General features: G+C 35.4%; 7 protein-coding genes across 12 annotated transcripts; 4 read left to right on the forward strand and 3 right to left on the reverse strand.

The window, feature by feature from the left end:
* Positions 1–212: 212 nt before the first annotated feature.
* Positions 213–4,089, forward strand: LOC131673251 (transmembrane protein 184C). 5 transcript variants are annotated; one of them, XM_058951104.1, is made up of 7 exons: positions 213–379; positions 1,183–1,491; positions 1,575–1,611; positions 1,691–1,968; positions 2,049–2,255; positions 2,336–2,551; positions 2,656–4,089. In XM_058951104.1, exons 2-7 carry the CDS (start codon positions 1,241–1,243, stop codon positions 2,939–2,941), a joined length of 1,275 nt encoding a protein of 424 aa, XP_058807087.1. In that variant the 5' UTR covers positions 213–379; positions 1,183–1,240; the 3' UTR covers positions 2,942–4,089. The 5 variants fall into 5 exon arrangements, with proteins under 5 accessions (XP_058807087.1, XP_058807090.1, XP_058807088.1 ...); XM_058951107.1 differs by lacking the exon at positions 213–379 and adding an exon at positions 407–552; XM_058951105.1 differs by lacking the exon at positions 213–379 and adding an exon at positions 570–720.
* Positions 4,090–7,551: 3,462 nt separating this feature from the next.
* LOC131673253 (thymidylate synthase-like) lies at positions 7,552–9,409 on the forward strand. Of its 2 annotated transcripts, none has more exons than XM_058951109.1 (5): positions 7,552–7,704; positions 7,808–8,081; positions 8,184–8,447; positions 8,600–8,862; positions 8,941–9,409. In XM_058951109.1, exons 1-5 carry the CDS (start codon positions 7,681–7,683, stop codon positions 9,148–9,150), a joined length of 1,035 nt encoding a protein of 344 aa, XP_058807092.1. In that variant the 5' UTR covers positions 7,552–7,680; the 3' UTR covers positions 9,151–9,409. The 2 variants fall into 2 exon arrangements, with proteins under 2 accessions (XP_058807092.1, XP_058807093.1); XM_058951110.1 differs by having other exon boundaries at positions 7,565–7,704; positions 7,774–8,081; positions 8,941–9,408.
* Positions 9,410–10,249: 840 nt separating this feature from the next.
* LOC131673254 (thymidylate synthase-like) lies at positions 10,250–11,613 on the forward strand. The gene is made up of 4 exons (XM_058951111.1): positions 10,250–10,518; positions 10,593–10,856; positions 10,934–11,196; positions 11,271–11,613. The coding sequence occupies exons 1-4, from the start codon at positions 10,320–10,322 to the stop codon at positions 11,478–11,480; spliced, it is 936 nt and encodes a 311-aa protein (XP_058807094.1). The 5' UTR covers positions 10,250–10,319; the 3' UTR covers positions 11,481–11,613.
* A 126-nt stretch (positions 11,614–11,739) lies between these two features.
* On the reverse strand, positions 11,740–14,775 carry LOC131673255 (protein ILRUN). Its single transcript, XM_058951113.1, has 3 exons — positions 13,914–14,775; positions 12,604–12,953; positions 11,740–12,492 (listed from the first exon to the last, which is right to left on the reverse strand). Exons 1-3 carry the CDS (start codon positions 14,066–14,068, stop codon positions 12,386–12,388), a joined length of 612 nt encoding a protein of 203 aa, XP_058807096.1. The 5' UTR covers positions 14,069–14,775; the 3' UTR covers positions 11,740–12,385.
* A 206-nt stretch (positions 14,776–14,981) lies between these two features.
* LOC131673281 (probable mitochondrial glutathione transporter SLC25A40) lies at positions 14,982–16,993 on the reverse strand. The gene is made up of 7 exons (XM_058951162.1): positions 16,574–16,993; positions 16,302–16,480; positions 16,092–16,226; positions 15,804–15,963; positions 15,537–15,733; positions 15,374–15,455; positions 14,982–15,290 (listed from the first exon to the last, which is right to left on the reverse strand). The coding sequence occupies exons 1-7, from the start codon at positions 16,683–16,685 to the stop codon at positions 15,049–15,051; spliced, it is 1,107 nt and encodes a 368-aa protein (XP_058807145.1). The 5' UTR covers positions 16,686–16,993; the 3' UTR covers positions 14,982–15,048.
* A 3,076-nt stretch (positions 16,994–20,069) lies between these two features.
* On the forward strand, positions 20,070–21,929 carry LOC131673256 (splicing factor 3A subunit 2). The gene is made up of 3 exons (XM_058951114.1): positions 20,070–20,234; positions 20,651–21,213; positions 21,294–21,929. Exons 2-3 carry the CDS (start codon positions 20,668–20,670, stop codon positions 21,573–21,575), a joined length of 828 nt encoding a protein of 275 aa, XP_058807097.1. The 5' UTR covers positions 20,070–20,234; positions 20,651–20,667; the 3' UTR covers positions 21,576–21,929.
* A 117-nt stretch (positions 21,930–22,046) lies between these two features.
* LOC131673257 (large ribosomal subunit protein uL15) lies at positions 22,047–24,001 on the reverse strand. The gene is made up of 6 exons (XM_058951115.1): positions 23,949–24,001; positions 23,498–23,561; positions 23,215–23,312; positions 22,851–23,006; positions 22,574–22,710; positions 22,047–22,130 (listed from the first exon to the last, which is right to left on the reverse strand). The coding sequence occupies exons 1-5, from the start codon at positions 23,949–23,951 to the stop codon at positions 22,582–22,584; spliced, it is 450 nt and encodes a 149-aa protein (XP_058807098.1). The 5' UTR covers positions 23,952–24,001; the 3' UTR covers positions 22,047–22,130; positions 22,574–22,581.
* Positions 24,002–24,233: the final 232 nt, after the last annotated feature.

Below are 24,233 nucleotides of genomic sequence, written 5' to 3' on the forward strand. Positions count from 1 at the left end.
TGTACAGAAATTATACAGAAAAAATAATTTATATCACATAGATAATCTTTTTAGTAAACTAATCTAGGGACTTTCATTGCGCGCAGTGCTATAACATCCGCTCTTAAGATCGTAATGAAACTGTATCCATATAGTACTACGCCCCCACTTCTAACGCATGATCCGAAAGAACGTCAAAACAATCAAAGTAAAAGCAGTTTTGTCCCTAGAGAGTAAATCGGCGACTAATGGCCGATCCGTAGCGGCAATATTTGCCTTTAATTGCTTTATTCAATCTGTGTGCATGTCATGTTTGTAATTAGCAAAGTCGGTAGTGACCGACAATAAATCGTCAACGACATGGCACTAAGCAACATTTGCTAGAAGAAATAACAGATGGGTAAAACGAATCTTCCAAATTTCAATTTACACACGAAAAATATCTTGTATCGATATCATCAGCTGATTCACGACCACCGAGTCATTGCGCGAAAATCCTTGACGATAATGAGCTTATCTGTCGTGAATAACAAATAAATAACTGTGAATCTTACAAAAGACCTTGGTTTTTATGTGTGTGTCACTGCAAAGTTGTATTTTCATAGTTTGTCGTTTTTATGGGTGGATAGTTTAGTGTGTAAAAAATTACGTTGTTATTGCGCAGTGTCAGTTTTATTATTCATTCGAGTGTCTAATTAGTTATCGATGTAGTTGCTTGACCATAGGTTAGATTATAGTTGTGTAAGGTGCTATTATATTTCATTCTGGTTTCTTATGCGGCTTATACTTCATTTTCTTTGTAGCATAACTTACATTTATTCAAGTGATATAGATGAAATGAAAACTTGTTTAACGCGTAGAAAATACATAGGTCAAAAGTATTCTTGCTATTGAAAATACTTTTTATTAATTGATTGCCGCAATAATTACCGTGACAGCACGTAACTGCGGTTTTTTTAGAATGAAAAGTGCAAGTACTACTTGATAAGAGTTTTTATTCAATAATGTATAACTAAAACGTTTGGAAAATAATATTTCGTCTTTACATACCCTACTACATGTATATCTTCAAAATCAAAACAAACTTTTTTACAAGCACTGGTACTATAATTTTCATTTGTGCTGTAACATGTGAAAGTGATTTATTTCTTACCATTTAATTCTTGTTTAGTTAGCAAACTAATTAAAACATTTTTCCCACAGTAAAATACAGTTACCTAAAAAAGACAAAAGAATGTGGCAAAACTAAAATCTAGTTACGATGGCTGGTGGTTTCTGTCGACACTGGCGTCTTTGGATATTGCCAGTATTAACATGCCTTTATACACTTCTTATTATTATTCTTGTTCCAATTTTGATATCAAACTCCATTAAGAATGGCTTCAGAAAGCAAGATCAAGGTGCTTTAGTTGGAGGGGCATTTGTTCTTCTGGCCATTCCTATGTCTTTTTATGAAATCGTTCAACATATGATTTATTACACCCAACCAAGACTACAGAAATATATTATCAGGTAAACAAATATTATTTACAATGTAATAATTGAAACATTTTATTACTGTTATCAATTTAATAGTTTTGCATTGTATATTTTAGGATATTGTGGATGGTACCTATTTATGCTGTAAATGCAGTAAGTACTTGACTGAAGACTATTTGTTTATAAAAACTACTGTTCTCATTTCAATTGTATTTTATTTTAATCATTACAGTGGCTTGGCCTAGTGTACCCAGAAGTCAGTATTTATGTGGACAGTTTAAGAGAATGTTATGAAGCCTATGTCATTTACAATTTTATGATGTATTTATTTGCCTATCTCAATGCTGACCATCAGTTAGAACATAGACTGGAAATTGCGCCTCAAGTCCATCACATATTTCCACTGTGTTGCCTTCCTGATTGGGAAATGGGTCACGATTTCATTCACATGTGTAAGCACGGAATTTTGCAATACACTGTTGTGCGACCTATATCGACGCTCATCTCTTTGTTAGTACTCTATGAATGCTACTCACTAAATATATTTTTTATTAAACGACTAATTTAATGAATTAATTTTCTTATTTTAGTATATGTGCAGTTAATAATGTATATAAAGAAGGTGAATTTAGGGGAGATGCAGCATTTCTATACATTATAGGGCTAAACAATTTTTCGCAATTTATTGCCATGTATTGTTTAGTCATGTTTTATCGTGCCAATTCCGAAGCTCTGAAACCTATGAAACCAATAGGAAAGTTTTTATGCATCAAAGCAGTTGTATTTTTTTCATTTTTGTAAGTATATTTTTTGCACTTGTACATAAAATGTACCGTACAATCAAAATCAGCATTTAATCGATGCAATATTATTTTAGCCAAGGAGTAGCGATAGCTATGCTTGTATACTTTGGAATCATATCCAGTATATTTGACACAGAAAATTCGACTGATGTTAGACACATATCGGCTAAGATTCAGGATTTCCTGATTTGTATAGAAATGTTCCTAGCAGCAGTAGCACATCATTACTGTTTCAGTCATAAACCATTTGTTAATTTGGCTCAAAACCAAGCTTGGTGGGATGCATTCAGGTAAGGATTCATCTAATAATATTGCTTATTTTCTACTGAAAATAAATGTTCCTTAAATTAAAATTAACTACAATAATGCAATTAAGAAAAAATTTCAATTGCAGACAAATGTGGGACGTTTCGGACGTACACAACGATATAAAAGAACACCTAGGAGTAGTCGGCTCATCTCTAAGCCGTCGTATACGTGGACGTAGCGTTTATCAACGAGCTTGGGGTATTGTGACTGAGCGAACGTCTTTATTACCAGATGCCATGGGTCCTGATAAGAGTACGCCGGTTGCTCAATCAGGATATTACGCAGCTGAAACTTCAAGTTCGAGCGAGTGCATTGATGTAGTGACTACTAATGAGCCACCCGCTGGTGGTAGCAAGGATGTTATAGCGTAGACTTGTCTACCTCGTTTTATAAATTGTGATTCGTGCGATTTGGCTACCGAGATTTTTGGTTGGTGGACTATTTTATTTATTTTATCTTAGTTTTTATTCCTCTCAGCCAGTTTTAGTTATTTTTGTAACTTAAATGAGGATGTCGGAGATTTTGAATTAATTTGTCATATTGAATATAATTTTAATAGAACATGGAAGATGCAAAAAACTTGAAATTATAGATCGAATATAAACACAATAAAACGTATAGGATAGCATGTATTAAAATAAATGTAACCATTGAATGGGATATTTTTTAACATATTTAGTATAATACGAACAAGCTAATTTAAGATAAAACTATAAAGTTTCAGGAAGAGTATAAGCTATTTTATCAGATAGGGCTACACCTGCAACATTGAACGATGTTCAAAACGTTATTTAGAAAAACATACGATTTTATTGTAATCTACTATCATAGGAAAAGCCCTGATTTCAAGTTCTATGTTCAATTAAATCGAAAAAAATGTGAAAAAATATACGAATGTAAAGATCTGACATCCTTTTAACACTTATTATCTATTCTATACGTTAATCTTGTCATCAATAAGCAATATGTGATTTTAACCTTTGCAAACTGTATTTCAATTAATCGATGTTTAAAACTTGGTAGCTGAAGACTTTCCAATAGCAAAGAGTCGCTTCGTGATATGAGAATGAAGTCACATTTTTTAATGTAAATAAATCCTCTATGTAATTATAAAAATGTAATACAAAATAGATTAATCGAATAATTTGTTAATGAAATCGCTATTTGACAGTTCTTTTTCCGAATAATAGTTTAAAAATTTACCTATTACCAATGATATTTTACCAAATACTTTATATATGCGTAAAGCGTTTATACGTAGGGTATTACGTCCATCATTAATGTTTATATGGAATTAATACTACGTTAACTTTTATGACATATCTGAAAAGAAAGATTTAGAAGAGTTATTTATTTAATACGACATATATTAACAAACAATGTTATATTCTTCTCTGTTTACTGTTGAACTATTTTCATGCAATTTGTTTTTATTTCTAGTTTTTTTATCGTCTAGTTTTAGTTGTAAGTATTTTTCAGCAAAGACAATGAAATTAGAATTAAAATTATTTTTTTCTATGGCAATATCTAGAAAATAAATATTTTTCTAACTCATTTCAACATAACATTTTTTCTATCATACCTATCCTATAATTTTTTCGCAGATATAAAGGCTGATAAACTGAAATGTCGAGTATAAGCGATCACGTTGCAAATTTTCATAAAAGAAAGTGTTCATGTACTTCTCATAGTAATCTTCTGTTGATAAGCTTTCTTTCAATCAAGTCTACTGGCAGTTTGGCGGAAAACGTTAATTTGGTACTTAGCTATTAGGGAAGTTTATCTGAACAAAATTACTCTTTATTTATTTTAATTCTATCATCGATTATTTTTAACTCGAATGGATTTAGTCGTGGAAATTGCGAAGCGAACAACGCTAATGCTGTATTCGTTTTAATAAAAATTCAATCGATATCAATCGGAACGACTTACGTGATTTTATGATAGTCGCTACTTTATTCACCGACAGTCTTAATTTGATTGATTTAAACGGTATCTGAAGTAGAATATATAGGATAATAAGATCAATCAAATCATCGAATGAATATTTTATTATATTCTGATATATCCAATGAATGGATTTGCCTTAGAATGGACCAGCTGCCAATAATTTGAAAAACTCTAAATGTTGGATAGTCGAGCTTAAATAACCGGAGAATTTTTCACAAAAATTGCGTTTTTATTGAGATTTTAACAATTATCAAGTGTCTTGTACGTCGATTGAGCTTCGTTTGCTCGTCGCGGTTGGATAAAAATCGTTAAGCTATTTAAAAGCGCGATGTCTTTCAGAGCAATAGCTTTTCGGAATTCTGAATACCAAGCCGAATGCATTCTGCACATCCATGATTTTATCAGATAAATTGAAAAGCGGGGTAAACTTGAAAGACTTTCTTTTGGCAGTGCACACGGCGCAGAGTGCATTGCAATTCAGCGGCTGTAGCATACGGCAGTGATCGGCGATCGCGACCACCCACCGACGCGTTCTCGCGAGCTGACCTATCTGTTAAAGAACATCGCACCGCGTGTTCTTAGAAAAACCATCAGACTTAGCGCCTTATCTGCGGCGGTGCGCTTGCAATCAGTATTTTACTTTCTTTGTGAACGACTGCTCGTCCTGAAAGTTAAGCGAGACATTTTTCGTGGAATCTAGACTGTAACTGTCATTGTTTGGAGTAGGCCGTTCATCCCGCGCAGCCACTGTTGAACCAAAATAACAATGATAATAATTGGAGCTTCCCCTCGTGTCGGCCGTTGATTAATTTTGTATTTTTCTAGCTAGGGAAAATGGCTAAGAGGGCCGGCTGAACCTTTACCTTGAAGCCGAGAATTCGTGGATCAAAAATGGAAATACGAATACGAAATTACCCAATGATGCGAAAGGAATCGATCGATTACGCAAAACTGAACTACGCGCGTCATTTATGACGACTGACAACTTCTTTTTTTTTCATCAGCAGTCATTAACTTTCGCTATCTTCGTTATCTAGAAAATAATCGAGGAAACGGATAGGATCGATCGGCCGAAGCTAATCGCATCGGCATTTCTTTTGCATACGAATCGGCGCCGAGGATATTACGGCGAAATGTATTGCTAAAAATGATCAAGTTGAATCCGAGCTGTTGACAATTCCGAGTAAGCGCACTGACTCGCAAATCCAAGCTCGCAATTGCACCCGCGACATTAGAAGGAAAAAAGGATAGAGAGAGGGAGAGAGAGAGAGAGAGAGAAAAAAAAAGCCACGCAATCTCGCTACTTTCTTCCGCGCGCAGAGCGCATTGCAATAGAGCAGCGATAGCGAACCGATCATGATTCGCGATCATGCCCATCGACTGACATTGCCCGTGTGTGACTTGACCTCATCGCAATTTCTCGGAAGATCTATTGATCTCGCGGCGGTTCGTATCTAACGGCTAGATCGCGATCGTTTGCGTGAACAAGGAAAAATTGTCAAAGAGTGCGCTCGTATATTTAGATCGAGTTTCGCAAGGCCGGAGGCGCAGAAAAGCTGCTTATCTCGCGTGCAACGTTTTCATATTGCATTTTTCTCGTAAGGACGTCACTGCCGACCGAGATCCCGGTTTGAGCAGGCCTTCGCAAGAACGCACCCATTTGCAACTGCCAAAGCACCCGTCGGAGGTTTCAGAAAAATTTTTAAATTTTTAAAGAAATTTTTAAATTCGCGCGATAGTCATATTAATGACACACTAAGTGATGCGCTAAATTTAAATGCCATTCACGGCTTCCGTTCCAAGTCATGGTAGTTTGAGATTTGAAAATTATCGTATAGCCTTATCGGTTGCATGCCGACATCAATGTAACGAAGCAATTCAACCAATAAAAATGGGCGATGCCAATAGGTTTGAATGTATATACGTAGCCCCGGGAAGCGTAAAAAATGGATTTGCTTTCGGCAGAAGTTGGGGGAAAAAAATTAAAAATCGGAGGCATATGGAGGGAGGAATCTCGGGCGGCGCACGACGCGTGCTCGATGTACTCGCGCGAGCGCGTTGTGACGAGGCGATCACGTTTTGCGCGCCTGTCCCGATTGATAAGCTTTGGATTTTTCGTTCTTTATCGAAATCCCGATTGCCATTCTCGACATTGAAATCGTGGATCCCAGAGGGTAACTATCTCTCGTACAACAAGCGAACCGAGCGTAAATGCATGCGCGTTTGTCGCAATTGCAATCGCGACCCCCCCCTCCCCGCCCCCCTTCCCCGTCAAGTCAAACAAAAGTAGCTTTGTGAAACCTTTGCGAAGTCGGCACTTCCGTTTTCTTTTTTCTATTCTCAATAGACGATAACTATTTGAACTTTGCCGGTCGTTAGTTGTTGAAGCTCGTATTAACCTTCGCAAAATAAGTTATCGTCTGCGTACTTTGCGAACGAAACGATTGGTCCGGAGCGCCGTGCGAATTTTTAATTATTGCACGACCACGTGCTCGACGTACCACTGATATGCTCTTCGTGTTTGTAAACAGACGGTTTATATAGTTTCGACTTTCCGAATAGCACGGCACGCACAAACGCAGATTGCCGTGAAAATTCTGGACAGATTGGAATCTATGGGAAATTTAGCTGAATATGCATCGCGCTGTTGCGGAATACGAATAAAATTTTTCTTCAAGTAGTTCCGATCCGAGATAAACGGCTGCACACTCGGCTTCGCGAAAGAATCGAACAGTTGCAGTGATTTATAATAAACTTCTATCGCACCCCGTGCAAATTGAATCCGATCTGCCAAAAGCAAAGTCTCCTACGATAAACAACTTTCTACGCATTACGTTCGCATCGACGTTAAAAAAAAGGAAGGAAATTAACGCGCCTCTCCCTAGCTTGTCGTATGGCAAAATAAAAAAAAACATTCAAGCGGAAATGGCTCGGGTATGCATCGAAACATGTCGGCTATATTGTGAAGTACTCTGCACTCCACGTGCCCGGGCGCTCGGCTGATTTGCATATAAAGCCCAAGCGCAAGCGATCAATATCTTCTTCGATCACTTGCGCTCGGACGAGTTACTTGGTCTCGGTTCGCTTTGGCGAATTTTATTGGCTTTCGAGAATAAGAGTCCGAGGTTCTCGTACCTCGCCGAGTTGGCATCGAACTCGCATGCGAACCAAGCTTTCACTGCTGGTAAGTCGAAAATTGCGTTCCGTTTTTCTCGGTCAATTAACCGATAAACGATGCGCGATCGAAAAATAGATGACGAAAAGTCGCGATCGACCGTTGTTCACAGCGCAACAGTGGCTTTAGACAATTGTCGAGCGTGAAAGTAGCCCAACGGAAGATGGCAACGAAGGTGGCAGCGTATCAGAGCGGCGTCGACGACAACAATAACAACGAGAGGAGCAAGTTCCAGAATGGCAAAGTGTACAGCGAGGAGCACGAAGAGCACCAGTATCTAAACTACATCAAATTGATTCTGGATAAGGGTGCCGTTAAGAACGACCGTACCGGCGTCGGCACCCACTCGGTCTTCGGTACGCAGATGCGCTTCAATCTTCGCGACGGTGAGTCCAAGGGAGCTCCCCACTCGAAAGAAAAGAAAAGACGAACCGGCTTCCAAAGTCTCGGCGTCGTTCGACCGATCAATCTTATCTCGCTTTCCGCAGGCAATTTCCCGCTGCTGACGACGAAACGAGTATTCTGGCGCGCGGTCGTCGAGGAGCTGCTTTGGTTCATCCGTGGCTCGACCAACGCCAAAGAACTGTCCGACAAAGGTATTAAAATATGGGACGCCAACGCGTCCCGCCAGTTCCTCGACGTTTGCGGCTTCAAGGACCGGGAAGAGGGCGATTTGGGCCCGGTCTACGGCTTCCAGTGGAGGCACTTCGGCGCCGAATACGTGGACATGCACGCGGACTACACCGGCAAAGGTAGGCCGAGGCTCGACGGGCGTCGGTGGCACAACCACATCCGCGGCAGCATAGCGGTGCCATGCGCTCGCGGCGTGCTGTCGCTCATCGACCGTCGTTGCGGCTAAAAGAAAAATCGAGGAAATGATCAACAAGCGCGATTTGCCGAGCAGGCTTCGATCAGCTGATGGACGTCATCCACAAGATCCGAAACAATCCGGACGACAGGCGAATAATCATGAGCTCCTGGAATCCCGTGGACATACCCAAGATGGCACTGCCGCCTTGTCACTCGCTTGCCCAGTTTTACGTCCACGACGGTGAGCTATCGTGCCAGCTGTACCAGCGCGCCGGCGACATGGGCCTGGGCGTGCCCTTCAACATCGCATCCTACTCTCTGCTCACCTGCATGCTCGCCCACGTCACGAATTTGAAGGTGAGACGCTGTCGATGCCGCGCAGAGTCCAAATAACGGCAGACTCGATCGTCGACGATTAACTCGTTTCCGTTTCAGCCCGGGGACTTCGTGCACACGATGGGCGACACGCACGTCTATCGCAACCACGTGGATGCCGTGAGGGAGCAAGTATTACGCGAGCCGCGACCATTTCCCAAATTGAAAATTGTGCGCCGGGTGACCGACATCGAGGATTTCAAGTTCACCGATTTCATGCTCGAGGGATACAACCCACATCCCAAGCTCTCGATGCCCATGGCACTTTGAGCTTTCTTTCGATTAGGGTGCTGGTTTCCATCGCGCCTGTGTATATAAATTGTAGTTCTCGTAGGCTTACCTTTTTTCATTGACAATTGACGTATGCATGCGTGCGTTTGGAATGTAAACACTTTGTGATTTTCAATGTTTAGCTTCTAAGATTATATACTAAGATTTACTAAGTGTAGATATACTGATCTTCCGAGAGTTTAATAAAAAATGCTTTGTACGAAGCTTCAGCTACTTGACAATAATTTGACTTTGCGTTACTTTTACCGGTGCACGCACGAGTACTGCGTGGCTATCAAAATACCAATACTAAGAGAAAGAAACGAATGGAATTGTAAAATACAATTTTATCCAGATGATAATGAGAAAAATTCAAACAATCTAGATTATCGTGTCGAAATTCGGCATTTCATTTGACCATTACGCTTATGGTACTTATTCGAGGTCAGATGTGAGACTGTGAAAGCGTATCTATGCTATCTTCGCCGACACTTTTTCATCAACGTAATAATGATCCCTGAAGCTACGCCATGATTAAAATCGGTATTTTAATTGCAGATTCTTATCTTAAATATGTTTCTCAAGTTTCAACATTCAATATTACTTACGCGAGTTAAAATATACCACGAGGAACCAGCTTATATGTTCGCGAGCAATATAAAAATTGACTGTGATATCAAATTCTCGTGTTACTTATTTCGCTAAAAATATTATAGCGGACATATTTCAATAACAGTTCGCTCAAAATTCCTTTCCTCGGCTTTCGTTAAAGCTCTCCTTAATAAAAGGTTAACAATCAACGACAGTCTTTATTTACATCTACATTTCTGATTTGGAATTTCCGTAGAAGTATAAAAACTCGACAGCAAGCAACTCCAAATTAATCATCGACCAGCATTTATTATTTATAATGCACATCACGCGAAAGGAAGTGGGAACCTCTCGATTACGGCAATTATAAAAGCAATTACTCGAGAATCGACAAAATGCATTGTTGTGCTAGTTGCGAGAAGAAGAAAATGGAGTGTGATGATCCTCTGCGCGCACACTCGTTGGAGTATAAACGTGCGATACGAAAAACGCACGACGCGCGCTTCTGTCAGCTGGTAATAGTGTAGCGAAGGCGGGAAAAAGTTGCTGCTGACCACACTGCTATTTCGTTAGTCAACATGTCGAGTATCGTGCAAAACGACCAGAGTGCGGATAAATTGAAGAATGGTTATTCAACGGAGAACGAGGAGCATGAAGAGTATCAATACTTGAATCTTATTAAAAGAATCATCGAGAAAGGAAACGTTAAGACAGATCGCACCGGCACTGGAACTCGCTCTATTTTTGGCACGCAAATGCGGTTCAGTTTGCGCGATGGTATGGAAAATAGCTTTATTGTTTATTTGGAATTCATCGATTCGATGCAGTTAACTTCGTCATTGTGCTCATAGGAGTTTTTCCATTGCTGACGACCAAGAGAGTATTTTGGAGAGGAGTCGTTGAAGAACTTTTATGGTTTATCAAGGGTTCGACCAACGCGAAAGAATTAGCTGACAAAAATGTGCATATTTGGGATGCCAATAGCTCTCGTCAATTTCTCGATTCTTGTGGATTCAAAGACCGCGACGAGGGTGACTTGGGACCTGTTTATGGTTTCCAATGGAGGCATTTTGGAGCTAAGTATATTGACATGCACACTAACTATACTGGCCAAGGTAAATATGCATTTAGTCATATTTTTGCTTAAAAGTACTTTAAAAGTTGGGTTTAAAAACGTTTTTAATATTTGTAGGGGTTGATCAGTTAAAAGATGTAATTGATAAGATCAAAAATAAGCCTGACGACAGACGGATGATCATGTGTGCTTGGAACCCAGTGGACATTCCAATAATGGCTCTTCCTCCTTGTCATGCACTTGTACAATTCTATGTTGCCAATGGAGAATTATCCTGTCAATTATACCAAAGAAGTGCTGATATGGGACTAGGTGTGCCTTTCAATATCGCATCTTATTCTTTAATGACATACATGATTGCTCACATTGCAAATTTGAAGGTAATTCTTAATACATTTTATTTTAATAAACTGCAAATTATTCAAAACTGAGTGGATTCTTATAATATTTTTAGCCTGGAGACTTTGTTCATTCAATGGGTGATTGCCATGTGTATCTTAATCACATACCAGCCTTAAAAGAGCAAATTACTCGCACACCAAAGCCTTTCCCTAATCTTAAAATAACAAGAGACGTTAAAGACATTGATGATTTCAAGTCAAGTGATTTTGAACTAGAGGGTTACAAACCACATCCAAAGATTGAGATGCCCATGGCTGTGTAACTTTATCTCAAATTAAAAGATTTTGTGAACAATGTTTGTGTAATAAATGTGTATTATATTATTTGATAAGAATAGTTATTTTTCATAAACTTGAATGCAAATTGTTTTTCTTTTTTTATCGTTCCTAACATTTACATGCCAATTAATTATTATACATAAGTAAATATAAGTAAAATTTGATGATTTCAAAATGTGGAAAAAGACTTAAACATTGCAGAAATGTTCTAGTAATAACTATACTTTTATTCTCTAATAAAAATTATATTCTTAATAAACTCATATCTTAATATTTATTTATATTTATGACTTCTTAAATATTGTTTACAAACCAGCAGTCAAAATATTACATCACAGAGATTTTTACGTTCAAACAAAACAGAAGAAAAATCTCCACCATGACAATGATGTTGCATTTTGACTACATGTATAGCCTAAATCTGCTTCGATTTATGGTTCAAGTGAGCGTAATTTACAAAAGAATCAGTTTCATCTACCGCATTCGAAAATCCTAAACTTTAGTAAAACATCACTTATAGGCCAAACATTTACTTCTAAAATTATAGCTTCAATCAAAGCTTTTCGTAGTAAAAAAAGAATGAAACAATTATAATTTTTTACACATTTGCTTCTTTGTTGTTGTAGCAATATAGTTCACAACTATTATTCAATCTTAAAATAGACTCTTTATAAAATCTCTAAATAATTTAAAATAAAAGAAAAAAAGGTTTCTTTGATGTAGTTACACTTTGAGAAAATTAATCCTTGTATAATAAAGCTGAGCAAATAGACGAAAACGATTTGTGTCTAATGAGAAACAAAAGAAAATCTTTTTTCTCAATGCAGTACTAAAAGAAAAAGAAATTCAAGGACGTTTTCTGACACGCTGCATGTTATAAAATCCAAGGCTAGCACATTTGATCATCATTTGATTGTGAAGTACTTAGTAGGTTGAGCTGTTGGGTAAGGGCCAAGGTACCACTTTCACTTACTGATATTATCACCCATATTATGTCTGGAACAAATATTGAAAATTAATTTCAATTCCTATTAGAAAGAAATTGTGATAGCCCTTTAGAACTAGTGTCCCATCACAATAATAAAATAAAAATATTGTTTGCATTACCCCCAAAATAGGAACCATTTTGTGTCATCATCCTCCATTTACTCTGGAAGGTACCTGTTGTCGCAGGACTTGTTAAATCAACACTTAGCTCAATCGTGTCTTTGGGTGGCAAACAGGGCACAGACACTCTTATGCATTCTCCCATTGGTACACCACCTGTGTAACTTAAGCAAACACCTTCAGGCCATGGCTCTGTTCCACTATTTTGTACACGCCATGATTTTCTAAATTTTGTATTGGGTGGTACAGCTTCTCCTTCTCCAATTGTTGAGTCACATATTAATGTCATACATGGAAGTTTGTATGTTGATTCGAAATCAAAATAACTACATATTGCCGCTTGTAGATTCCTAGGGCAGGAAGAAAGAGAAAAACGTCAACTAAATACTCATACTCTATAAGAACAAGGAAATGAATCACACCAATGTTTATAGCAACTTGCAAGCTTCAACTTGCTCAAAATGGCAAAACATATAAAGCAACTACTAAATGTACTAATAATAGCTTTATTACACAACAAAAAAAGTACAATTATCAGTTAGTTAATGCTACCAAAATTGTATTTAAAGCTGCAAATGTGTTGTTAGAATGTAATAGATTTGCTTTTCTTATGTCATGTGTTTGCATTTTAAGTTTATATTATTTATAGTATATCAAACTGCTTAAAAAATCAATTTTTAGATTACTTCAATATTAACATGTAACTATTATATTAACAAATAGAATTTTGTTTATTGCAAACTTATTGATTAGATAATATGAAATTAATCTGCTATATATTATATCAATCAAACATCCCAATTATTTCATCATTAAAAGTGCCAAATAAAGAACCTAATCAAAGCATGCAGAGAAAATTTAGTTTATAAAAAAAATAGTACAAATATAATAACTCAATTAAGTAAAAAAACAGCAGCAGCATCTTTAACAAACATTGCGATTTGTAAAAAAAATGCTAAAGATAGTGTTCAGACACCCTTAGTGATGTAAACAAAATAGACAATAACAGAAACTGAATGATAGTGCTTTCCAGCAATAAAGAATAAAAAAAAAGAGGTATCCGCGAAAAACAATTCTCGAAACGATAGGCTAGTAGACACGTCATAATACAAAGAAAAGTCGTGGGAAAAGGCTACACTCTACAGAGTGTGCAGACATCAAAGGCGAGCAAAAGAGAAAATCGAGAGAATATGTAGGTTATGTCAGCTTCACACTGACTTACTTAGAACACGCATACATAAGCAGAGAGCGCGACAAAAAAAACAAAGCGCACACACAACACAAACTTCCGCGAGGACATTACGACCTACCAGTTGTTCATGTCCAGGAAGAATGCTGCTGCAGTTTCATTGAGCTGATTACCAGCCAAGACTTTTTGCAATTGTTTCACCAGGTCATCTTTGTCCGTGGTGCCGAGGCAGCTAAACTGGTGCAGCAAATGCTGGTCCAGCTCGTCCACATCCATCGTTATTAATTTGCCTTCTCTCCTATATCAGTCTCTTCTCTATGTATCAACACTCGTCAAAAATGAAAAATAAAGTTTTCGTCTGACTCGATTTAATTTTTCGCACACACGCACACACTCTCACGCCCACTCTTTCTTTATGACGGTCAACTCTTCTCTCCGTTCTCTATATCTTTCTTTTTATCACTCTCTTGATGGATACGTGTTGTATGCTGCGCATGGGTTGTCCAATACTTCCGAGAGGTCGTTGATGCCTACAGACTCCCAAGAGAAAAAAATGACAAATATACTCGAATTGTTGCGCTTCGCGTGCGTACAACAGCAGCCTTCTCTGTCTCACTCAAGCCATGCTGCTGCTACTGCCGCGGCCATGGAGACGACGGGCACTGCCAATTTTCATTGTCATTGCGCGGTGGGGGAGCAACCCAAGTCTCCACTACAACTACACTCTTCTCTTCTTGCGGAACTCTGTCATGCACACTAAACGAGGTGCAACCAACAAGAGTGCTACTGCATTTGACGCTCACACTTGTATTTTGAATGCGACCTCAGTATTTTATTTTTTTCTTTACGGACAACTAATTTTTGCATATTCTTGATTATAATTTCTCCCGCAATATTCCATGTTGACAAATAATTTTTCAAATAATCGATCTGATGCCACGTCCGACGTCAAAATGAAAGTTTTTGATGCGGACGCCAGAAAGTGAATACAAACCTAACGCAATGTGGCCCTCAGTCTCCCACTTCTCGAGTTTTTTCAGTTTTGCAGTTTGCTTTCTATTCATAACTTCATAGAATAGCGTATTTTGCGTCTGCGCATGGCATTTGTGACGTCAGAAAAGCGCATGGGGCTTTGAATTTCCGAATTTTTGTGTAAATGTTTCTTTTAAAATATCATTTTATTTTCAATATAAACAATGGGTAAGAATTTAAATATATTTATTTACAATATAGATATCGGACAACAGAAAAAAAAGTTAAACGCCATCGTGCTTCTGGTTTAACCATTGAATTTCTCTGTTCATCTCGATCACAGCGCGATTGGCATTATGACTTTGGAAGAAACGCTTTCCGTACTCGAATGTAGATATCATAATTGCACAGGCTGGTGCAACTTTTACTAATCTAGGTGTCAAGCCGGTGAATAATCCTTTAACTCCGCTTTGGTTATATATCCTCTTTATAGTGCTTAGTGTGCTACTTGCTTTTTTTGGAGTATCTAAAATAATAGAACATTGATATTGTTTGATTGATGTGTTTTAAAGAATGAAGTATTATTAAAACTTTGTGTTTCTAAATTACCTGAATAAATTTGTTTTTCCCCCATCTCAATTTGTCTATGAGTTTTAACAACATCAAATGGAATTGTTATAAATGCTGCTATCTGTAATTCAAATAGATTACTTCATAATAATAAGTTTATCGTCTTAAAAAGTTGAATAGTTAATAGAAAAAATCAACTTACAGAACCAGATAAAGCTCCTGATACAAAATTAAAGGCAAAATTTTGCTGAGATTCTGGAAACATTTTCTTGATACCTTCATAATTAAACCAATAAATTGCACTGAATGGTACATCTCTTAATAATGTAGCACTTAATCCCATCCACAATCCTCTTGCACCATTTTGTTCTATAACTGTCTTTAATGCTTGTGTAATTTCTGAAAAATTATTCAATTACTTTAACCATTCTATAATTAATTTTATTGTTTTTACTAGTTTTGAACATACCTGCATAACTAAGCTTTTGAGATTGCATTTTTGTTCTTATGAGCTCTAACGGACTAACAAGAGTGGCTGCCCATATCCTAGCTGTACTTCCAGCTACCATAGGAATCCAAAAAGGTTGCTCCTTGTGATTAACATTATTTATTCTTTTGTTATATTTATCCTATAAAAAAAAGATTTATTGATACTAAATGTACAAAATCTGTTGTTTTGGTGTTGTTCTTATTCCTTTTGCACAGATTAATACTTTTCATACATTATAAATCATAATAAAAAAAGAAATAAATATACTTTTAAATATATCCTTAGTTGTTCATAAGAAACAAAATATGCAATAGTAGCAGGTACTGCCAAAATTAGAGTAGGACTCAGTCCACTCCAAAGTGATATTATTCCTTCCTTCTGACTTATTTTAATCATGGCATCCTGAAATTATTTACATAACTCACATTTTACTTGAAATTAAAGGTAATTTGAAATACATTTAGATTCTTTTTGTACCAGTGTGCCGTTAAAATGACCATTAGCTTTGATCCAAGCTGCTTGACTCATTCCACTTTTTCCATTCGCACAACAACAAATATGATCCATCAATCCATTGCAGTACAAAAAGCACTTGTTGGACAGCATTGCTTTTTGTTGAGCTTGTAATCGAATTTTAACAACATCCAATGGAGTAACTGTAACAATTTATTTTATTATAGAAAAATAAAATATTTCACTTATGAGTCAACACAAAGATGATCAAAAAAACAAAATAATAATATTCTTACCAAAGATTGAAGTGACAAGAGCTCCAGTGCAGGAAGCAATCATTTGTTGATATGGTCTGATCCTAAATCGCGGATCATCTAAATCTAATTCACTTGCCTTGACAGTTGTCATTTTTAATTGAAAGTATATACAAAAAGCTTAATGCCACATGTAGTTTTTTGAATGATCTAGACTCGGACAATCTATTATGTCAGAAGAAATTTAACATAACCTCATGGCCATGTGGAATCGGCTTCACATTCATCATACAATTACGCCTTGAAAAATGATAGTACAAATTGTACATTCATTTCGTACTCAATTCTAATTTTTACCTTCTCTCAATTTTTATAACATATGTTACCTCCTGTTTATGGAATGATTTTACCAAAGACTGACAGCACATTTTATTGCTCAAATCAAAATATAATGTAGGCTAATGCTCGTTTACATCAGTAAAAGTTTTCACACCACGTGTTGTGCTAGTATAAAAGTTTCACGAATCGCAGTGAAATTATAAATGTCCCTGCAATTCCAAGTGACTTACAAAATACTAATTGTGGTAGCACTTACGTCCGCGTCAGAGTGCATCATCCAAACCAGCGTTGCCGCTGGAAAATTTTTTCCAGGGTCCCTAAAAATTATGTCATTTAACATAATGCAATAATTTCTAGGGATCCTAAGAAAAATTTTTCGAGCGGCAACACTGATCCAAACTTTGAAGTTCATTTTAATTTTTACTTTTTACTATTGTTATTTTAGAATTTACTGAAATATAATTTATTTTTTAACTGGTCTGAGTAAAAATCATATAAACTTTTCTTGTAATAAAAATTTAATGGTTATTATAAATTTTTTTAACATATTTACGGGGACTCCAGCGCTGATAGTTCTGAGATTACCTAGTTTATTTCTATAGATCAAAATGTGGTGAATCCAACAATATCATTATTTGTCCTTGTAACCATGGTAAATATAGAGATATTTCATTTTAAAGTTAGGGACTTTTATAGGTTTATATATAGTCTTTTATGGAATAAAGAATTAATGAATTCGGAAATACTAAATTTGGAATCAGAAATATTTCCTTAGCCGATGTATGTTTATGGAAACACTTTGATGTTTTTAATATATGTTAATATTCTCATTTTGAATTTTAAGACAGAGTTGGGAACAGTCACCGCAATTATTATTAACATTAATTATTGAACCGCGCAACGAAACTTACAGTTTTTGTAAGCAATTCAAGTCGTATGGTTTTCTATTATAAGACCAATGTACGATCATTTAGAATATAGAACAAATTTACTAACAAAGAAATGCTCATAATTGCATAGAATATCATTGTTTAAGCAACTCCAATATATTTTCCTCAATATGATGATGGATCCCATGTGTGTGCCAAATGATCTTTTCTTTGCGATTGTGTGAATTTTTGAAATTGCAAATATAACCACTAGAACATTATAAATTAACTAAATAAACATTCCTGATGGTGCACAGGTTGCTTGACAGCACAGCTGTACCCTCGGTGAAAATATATAATTATTTCTTTCTTTTATTGAATAAAATATTACGTTACATATATTTTTGTTAAACTAACTTGGCTATATGCTAATGAATTCTCAAGAGCACCAGCAATGAATTAAACAGAAATTTCATTTGTTATAAAAATTCATCACATCTAGAAATTATTTAAACGACCTGCATTATTAATAGAAAATAAGATAAATTTTTATTCATTATAGTGCACTTCAACCTAAATACTATTATAATAACCAAAGTAATGTTCTTATAATCGAAAAAAATGTCAAAATTAACGACCGCGCAAATTATTGGCATAGCCGTATCCGTATGCACTCTGCAGTTGGATTGGTCATTGGATAATGGAATCATGAAGATTGGCTTGGATAGTAGCTTGTATTGACAGAGACAGGAAAATTTCAGAATAGGTTAAGTTACACAAATGCACTAGAAACACGAAAGACACCCTCTAAGACGTCCAACATGGACGTTACTTAATTCGCGACGCGGGAAATTTAAAATTGGAAATAAGCTACGTCGTTTGAGCACCACTGTACCCGACCGAGGTTAGATCACAGTTTTTACCTATGAAGATGCAAGGTTTATGCTTCAAGTATAAATGGCTATTCACGAGTTTTGGTTGGCAAGAATTAAGACAAATTTGGCGCATAGAATAAAAGAGAAGCAGCAGACAGTGCAGGGCAGCAAAGGATCAAAGAAGAATTCAACAGTTAAATAAGTATCATTAATTCACATTATTACAAAGTTTCCAAATAAGATAAATTTACTTTGTGTAACTTTGCAGGTCTCGAACGGAGAGAGTATTTAGAAAATATAGAGCACTTGGTACCAGCAATTTCTGGCAACAGATCGATTCTCTTATTAAGACTAATCAGAGTCATTCAAGAAAGCCTAGCCATATATCAAAAAACTGTCAGTGGTAGTAGCAGAGAGAGAAGCAAATAATGCAGAAGATAATGAAGAAGACAGTGAATCATTGGAGAATGCTGTGCTTCAAGACTTTCTAAACAACAGCAGTGCTTCAGAAGAAATAATTGAATTTGTTCATAGACTGTAGAGGGATTCGTGTCAAGCATAATTATTATGCAGTGTATTTGTTATAAAAATGTACGACTATATTGTGTGGTTAGTGAAAGTATGAGTGATAAGTTAGTGATAAAAAATGTATCATTTAAATTACGTTATTTATTTCTTAGCTACCTTTTATATGAAATAATAGAATTCATTTTGAATGCATGGACAAGAATTCTACAACATCAAAGATAGATCACTCTAAATGTAACAAGATTTCATTGTCCATGCATTCAAAATGTATTCTATTATTTCATATAAAAGGTAGCTAAGAAATAAATAACGTAATTTAAATGATACATTTTTTATCACTAACTTGTCACTCATACTTTCACTAACCACACAATATAGTCGTACATTTTTATAACAAATATTCATTATCTTCTGCATTATTTGCTTCTCTCTCTGCTACTACCACTGACAGTTTTTTGATATATAGCTAGGCTTTCTTGAATGACTCTGATTAGTCTTAATAAGAGAATCGATCTGTTGCCAGAAATTGCTGGTACCAAGTGCTCTATATTTTCTAAATACTCTCTCCGTTCGAGACCTGCAAAGTTACACAAAGTAAATTTATCTTATTTGGAAACTTTGTAATAATGTGAATTAATGATACTTATCTAACTGTTGAATTCTTCTTTGGTCCTTTGCTGCCCTGCACTGTCTGCTGCTTCTCTTTTAATCTATGCGCCAAATTTGTCTTAATTCTTGCCAACCAAAACTCGTGAATAGCCATTTATACTTGAAGCATAAACCTTGCATCTTCATAGGTAAAAACTGTGATCTAACCTCGGTCGGGTACAGTGGTGCTCAAACGACGTAGCTTATTTCCAATTTTAAATTTCCCGCGTCGCGAATTAAGTAACGTCCACTGTAGACTAGTTGTATTGTGATGCTGGACGCATCTTGACGTGATAACTTGTTATTGACGTGATAAGTTGTTTATTGCTGGAAAATCAAGAATTTTTATTGCAATTTTTATTAAGTAGATCCTAGAGCTTGATAGTATTCAATATTATGCGTAAATAAAACGCAATTTGGGCAATACGGAAACAAAACTTACCGGTGAGTTTTTTAAATCGCATAACCTCTTTTACTTTCTTTTTTAATTAGATAGTTTTTATTATTAATTTTACTGTAGTGCAATCTTCAATTGTGTTGTGTTTGATTAATAAAATGATCTATTTTATATGTTTAGTTAACAGTTAAAATTGCATGTACTGTAGTTAGATTACAAGGGAAACGATATTAATTGACTAAAATTTGAAGCGAATATCGGAACACGATTGTAACAGTAACAAATTGAATCTATTGTTATTAAACGCTACAAATATTGAGTATTGCAAGAGCTGAATTTAAAATTAAGTTATACTTCATTTAGAAAGTTTTTTAAAGTGAAAGAGTTTATGATTATTGTAAACAAAATTTTAGTTATTTAAAACTGTCTATTAATTCAACATTGTTTCTTTATTTCTTTGTAGAATAATCAAAGACAAAGATGGATTACCAAAATCGACCTGGAGGAAAGACTGGAGGTGGAGGTGTAGCCTCTTGGTCAGAGAGCAACAAAGATAGAAGAGAGCGTCTTCGACAGTTGGCTCTGGAAACTATCGATCTAAACAAAGATCCTTATTTTATGAAAAATCATTTGGGTTCTTACGAGTGTAAATTGTGCCTAACTCTACACAACAATGAAGGGAGTTATCTTGCTCATACGCAGGGTAAGAAACATCAAGCTAATTTAGCTAGGCGAGCAGCTAAGGAAGCTAAAGAAGCTCCACAGACATTAGCACCAGAAAAACCCAAAGTAGAGCCTAAGAAATTTGTCAAGATTGGTCGTCCTGGCTACAGAGTAACTAAACAGAGGGATCCTGAAACTGGTCAACAGAGTTTACTCTTTCAAGTAGATTACCCAGAAGTTGCAGATAATGTTATTCCACGACATAGATTCATGTCTGCTTACGAGCAGAGAGTTGAACCTCCTGACCGTAAATGGCAGTATTTGTTATTTGCTGCTGAGCCTTATGAAACTATAGCTTTCAAGGTATATTCCTTTTATTTTTTTAAAAATTAGTAAAGTTCTATCAATTTTCGATGTAAATTAAATATATATCTATTTTTCAGGTACCAAGTAGAGAGGTAGAAAAAGCAGAAGGAAAGTTCTGGACACATTGGAATAAGGACACAAAACAATTTTTCCTTCAATTTGCGTTCAAAAACGAGAAACCATCTATTGGCAAAGTTCCACCTCCACCAGTCCCGCTTATTCGACCAGGATTACCTCCAACAATGATGCCCGTACCTCCACCACCTCCAAGACCGCCGATGTTCAATCCAGTACCACCACCACCCCCAATTATAGCACCTGGAATGCCTATCCCTCCCCCTCCTCCTCAAATCCATTAAATTTTAAAGTTATAAAAATGACTACTTTTTAATTAAATGATTTATTTAATATGTGTGAAAAAACATAATAAATTAACGAAGATTCAAATTTGATTATTTATTATTAGATTCAAATTGGTTTATTATTTATTAGTTTTATAAATGTAAAAATATATTAGTATAATACAATTACTTCCAATACAAGATAACATCTTGCATAAAATTAAATCAATATATGTACATTTATAAAAGTTTTATTAATATTTTTGATTATTTTAATGATTCTCGACAAAAAAATATTGCAAATATTTTGATTTAAAAAAAAATGTCCTATGCTACTTCATTTTTACAAAAATATGCACTAGAGCTTATAATTTGTATATTTATATATCTTAAATGAATCAAGAAAGTGTTCAATTTTGTAACTCTAGCAATTTTATCTACTATCAAGTTTGATACTTAATAAAAGGAAAACAAGTAACTTGTATGCAGTTTGAGATTTTTTTCGTCCTTTTTATTATTAAAAATTGTACAGTGGTATTGTTTGTACATCCAGCTTGGGAAAGATATAGTTCTCTGAAAAGAAATGAAAATCATTTGTTTTAACTTTAAGTAAATCTTTTCATAATAATAAAAAATGTAATAAATGGATTATCAGAAAAGAACAATCTACACGGTTTGAAGTGTTGTACGCACTATTAAGTCCGCCCGTTCTATATCATCACATAAAATAAACTTTTAGAGACCAAATTTTGAAAACTATATTTGATCAAATTTATTCTCTACAAATACGTATACAAAATAAAACAGCAATAAAAATTACCTGCAACAAACAAAAATAAATTTTTTTAAATGACATTAGAAAAATGTAAACAACATCAAAAGAAAGAATATATTTCATCAGAATGAACATTCAACAAGGGAAAAAGAGTATTGTACGTACTCTTCAGTCCGCCCGTTCAATATCATCACATTTAAAAATATTAATTTTATTTGAAATCATTAATAAAGATACATACCTAAATATTTATGCGCTCAACACACAAGTTCCACCAACAGCCTTGATCTTGTCTTCTGCTGATTTGCTAAAGAACTTGGCCTTAACAATAACTGGTTGCTTCGGTAACCTCCCTTTACCCAAAAGCTTGTAGTATCCCTGAAAAAGTAATTATGTATTAAGTATAATGACTTTGTAGAAACTATATTAAGTTACTCAAGCATATGTTAGTTTATAGCTTAAGGAAATTATTTATTATAACAATGAGACTAGTGTGTAATATTATAAAACATACTCACAGCCTTAACAAGATCGATGACTGGTACTTTAGCATCAGGCTTGGCATCTTTGTATTTTAGCCTAGTTTGCTCTGAAACCAAGGTCCAAAGTTTGTCGAGGTTGAGGGTTGGACACCACTTGCTATTCCTGCGTAAATGGTAATTCCTCATACCAAGCTGTAAAATATTATATTTATTATATAAGTATATAAATTAACTCAACCTATAATATTTAAAGTAATAATTATCAGATTAATAAATAATGCATTCAATTATAATTCAGCTCGCCGGTGAAAGCATTTTATCTCATCCTATCAATATAAAATTGTTTGATCAAAATCTACTTCACTTATTAAATATCTATATATATAAAATTAGTTTTTACTTTTCCAAAGTAACCAGGATGGTATTTGTCAAAGTTGATACGATGGTGGTGCATACCACCAGCGTTACCACGACCACCAGGATGCTTTCTGTGTTTGCCTGTAAAATAACATAATCATCATTATTGTAAAAATTCGTACTGAGCAATACTGTTGATAAACAATGTCATTAATGATTTCAATTTTTATGTAGAAAGAAAACCATACAGTAATTTGACATAAAACATGCAGACTTAAAGGTAAAAAATTAAATAGAAGGCTTTAGAAAAATTGTAAAATGCTTACCAATACGTCCATGTCCATGGCTCACATGTCCACGGAGCTTCCTTGTCTTCTTCTTATGTGTGGACTGTGTAAAAATTAAAAAGAAATTATAAACTATAAGTATCTAACCTCAAATGTGAAAAAAAAAAGTAAACGATGTTGTGAAATTGTAGATTTATTTCGGCTGATACTCGACACACCGTGAAATCAAACTTACAAGATATAATAAAAATTTGAGCGAACACGATCGGAAACGTTATTTGATGTACAATAAACAGTAAATCTGCTTAGAGGTTAGGAAAACAAATACTGTCACCACCGTTATTACGAGGAAAATGCGAAAAATCATTCGTGGAAATTCATTTGACATACTAAATGAACGTCGAGAAATCATTTTTCACGTGATTAAAATTAAGATGACCGGTAATTTAATGGATTTTCGCAAGAAAGAAATTACATGCCGGAGACTCACCATCTTGGTTCAAGCGTGAAAGACTGTAAGATTTTCGAAACATGCGCATGCTCCGATATCTCCGGATATTTCGTAGACGCCACGAGAAGGTAGTCGTGGATGTAAAGCGGGAAATTAAAAGTTATTCAACGGTAAGGTTGAATTATTTTTTCGTTTCAACAATTATTTCATACACTTTCATACTAATAAAACGCGTAGATGAACTAACAATACTAGTACATATTAGAAATTTTCAGCTTTAGAATTAAACATTTGTTTTTTATCGTAATGTGTATTACTACGATT

Source organism: Phymastichus coffea, unplaced genomic scaffold, assembly GCF_024137745.1.
Source record: "Phymastichus coffea isolate CEN01 unplaced genomic scaffold, Cenicafe_Pcof_1.1 PCOF00171, whole genome shotgun sequence".
Taxonomy (NCBI): domain Eukaryota; kingdom Metazoa; phylum Arthropoda; class Insecta; order Hymenoptera; family Eulophidae; genus Phymastichus; species Phymastichus coffea.

What these genes read in the sequence shown, in the direction of transcription:
- LOC131673281 (XM_058951162.1), bottom strand. Translation starts at nt 16,685, where the DNA reads ATGACAACTGTCAAGGCAAGTGAATTAGATTTAGATGATCCGCGATTT. An exon ending in AACTAAGGATATATTTAAAA is followed by an intron (nt 15,964 to 16,091) that starts GTATATTTATTT and finishes TTTTTTTTATAG; the next exon opens with GATAAATATAACAAAAGAAT. An exon ending in TCAAAAGCTTAGTTATGCAG is followed by an intron (nt 15,734 to 15,803) that starts GTATGTTCAAAA and finishes ATAATTTTTCAG; the next exon opens with AAATTACACAAGCATTAAAG.
- LOC131673254 (XM_058951111.1), top strand. Translation starts at nt 10,320, where the DNA reads ATGTCGAGTATCGTGCAAAACGACCAGAGTGCGGATAAATTGAAGAAT. An exon ending in CACTAACTATACTGGCCAAG is followed by an intron (nt 10,857 to 10,933) that starts GTAAATATGCAT and finishes TAATATTTGTAG; the next exon opens with GGGTTGATCAGTTAAAAGAT. An exon ending in CTCACATTGCAAATTTGAAG is followed by an intron (nt 11,197 to 11,270) that starts GTAATTCTTAAT and finishes TAATATTTTTAG; the next exon opens with CCTGGAGACTTTGTTCATTC.
- LOC131673255 (XM_058951113.1), bottom strand. Translation starts at nt 14,068, where the DNA reads ATGGATGTGGACGAGCTGGACCAGCATTTGCTGCACCAGTTTAGCTGC. An exon ending in TTCCTGGACATGAACAACTG is followed by an intron (nt 12,954 to 13,913) that starts GTAGGTCGTAAT and finishes TTCCTGCCCTAG; the next exon opens with GAATCTACAAGCGGCAATAT. An exon ending in AAATGGTTCCTATTTTGGGG is followed by an intron (nt 12,493 to 12,603) that starts GTAATGCAAACA and finishes TATTTGTTCCAG; the next exon opens with ACATAATATGGGTGATAATA.
- LOC131673256 (XM_058951114.1), top strand. Translation starts at nt 20,668, where the DNA reads ATGGATTACCAAAATCGACCTGGAGGAAAGACTGGAGGTGGAGGTGTA. An exon ending in ATGAAACTATAGCTTTCAAG is followed by an intron (nt 21,214 to 21,293) that starts GTATATTCCTTT and finishes TCTATTTTTCAG; the next exon opens with GTACCAAGTAGAGAGGTAGA.
- LOC131673257 (XM_058951115.1), bottom strand. An exon ending in CCATGGACATGGACGTATTG is followed by an intron (nt 23,313 to 23,497) that starts GTAAGCATTTTA and finishes GTTATTTTACAG; the next exon opens with GCAAACACAGAAAGCATCCT. An exon ending in TCATCGATCTTGTTAAGGCT is followed by an intron (nt 22,711 to 22,850) that starts GTGAGTATGTTT and finishes TTACTTTTTCAG; the next exon opens with GGATACTACAAGCTTTTGGG.
- LOC131673251 (XM_058951104.1), top strand. Translation starts at nt 1,241, where the DNA reads ATGGCTGGTGGTTTCTGTCGACACTGGCGTCTTTGGATATTGCCAGTA. An exon ending in CTATTTATGCTGTAAATGCA is followed by an intron (nt 1,612 to 1,690) that starts GTAAGTACTTGA and finishes TAATCATTACAG; the next exon opens with TGGCTTGGCCTAGTGTACCC. An exon ending in GCTTGGTGGGATGCATTCAG is followed by an intron (nt 2,552 to 2,655) that starts GTAAGGATTCAT and finishes TTTCAATTGCAG; the next exon opens with ACAAATGTGGGACGTTTCGG.
- LOC131673253 (XM_058951109.1), top strand. Translation starts at nt 7,681, where the DNA reads ATGCGAACCAAGCTTTCACTGCTG. An exon ending in CGCGGACTACACCGGCAAAG is followed by an intron (nt 8,448 to 8,599) that starts GTAGGCCGAGGC and finishes TTTGCCGAGCAG; the next exon opens with GCTTCGATCAGCTGATGGAC. An exon ending in CCCACGTCACGAATTTGAAG is followed by an intron (nt 8,863 to 8,940) that starts GTGAGACGCTGT and finishes TTTCCGTTTCAG; the next exon opens with CCCGGGGACTTCGTGCACAC.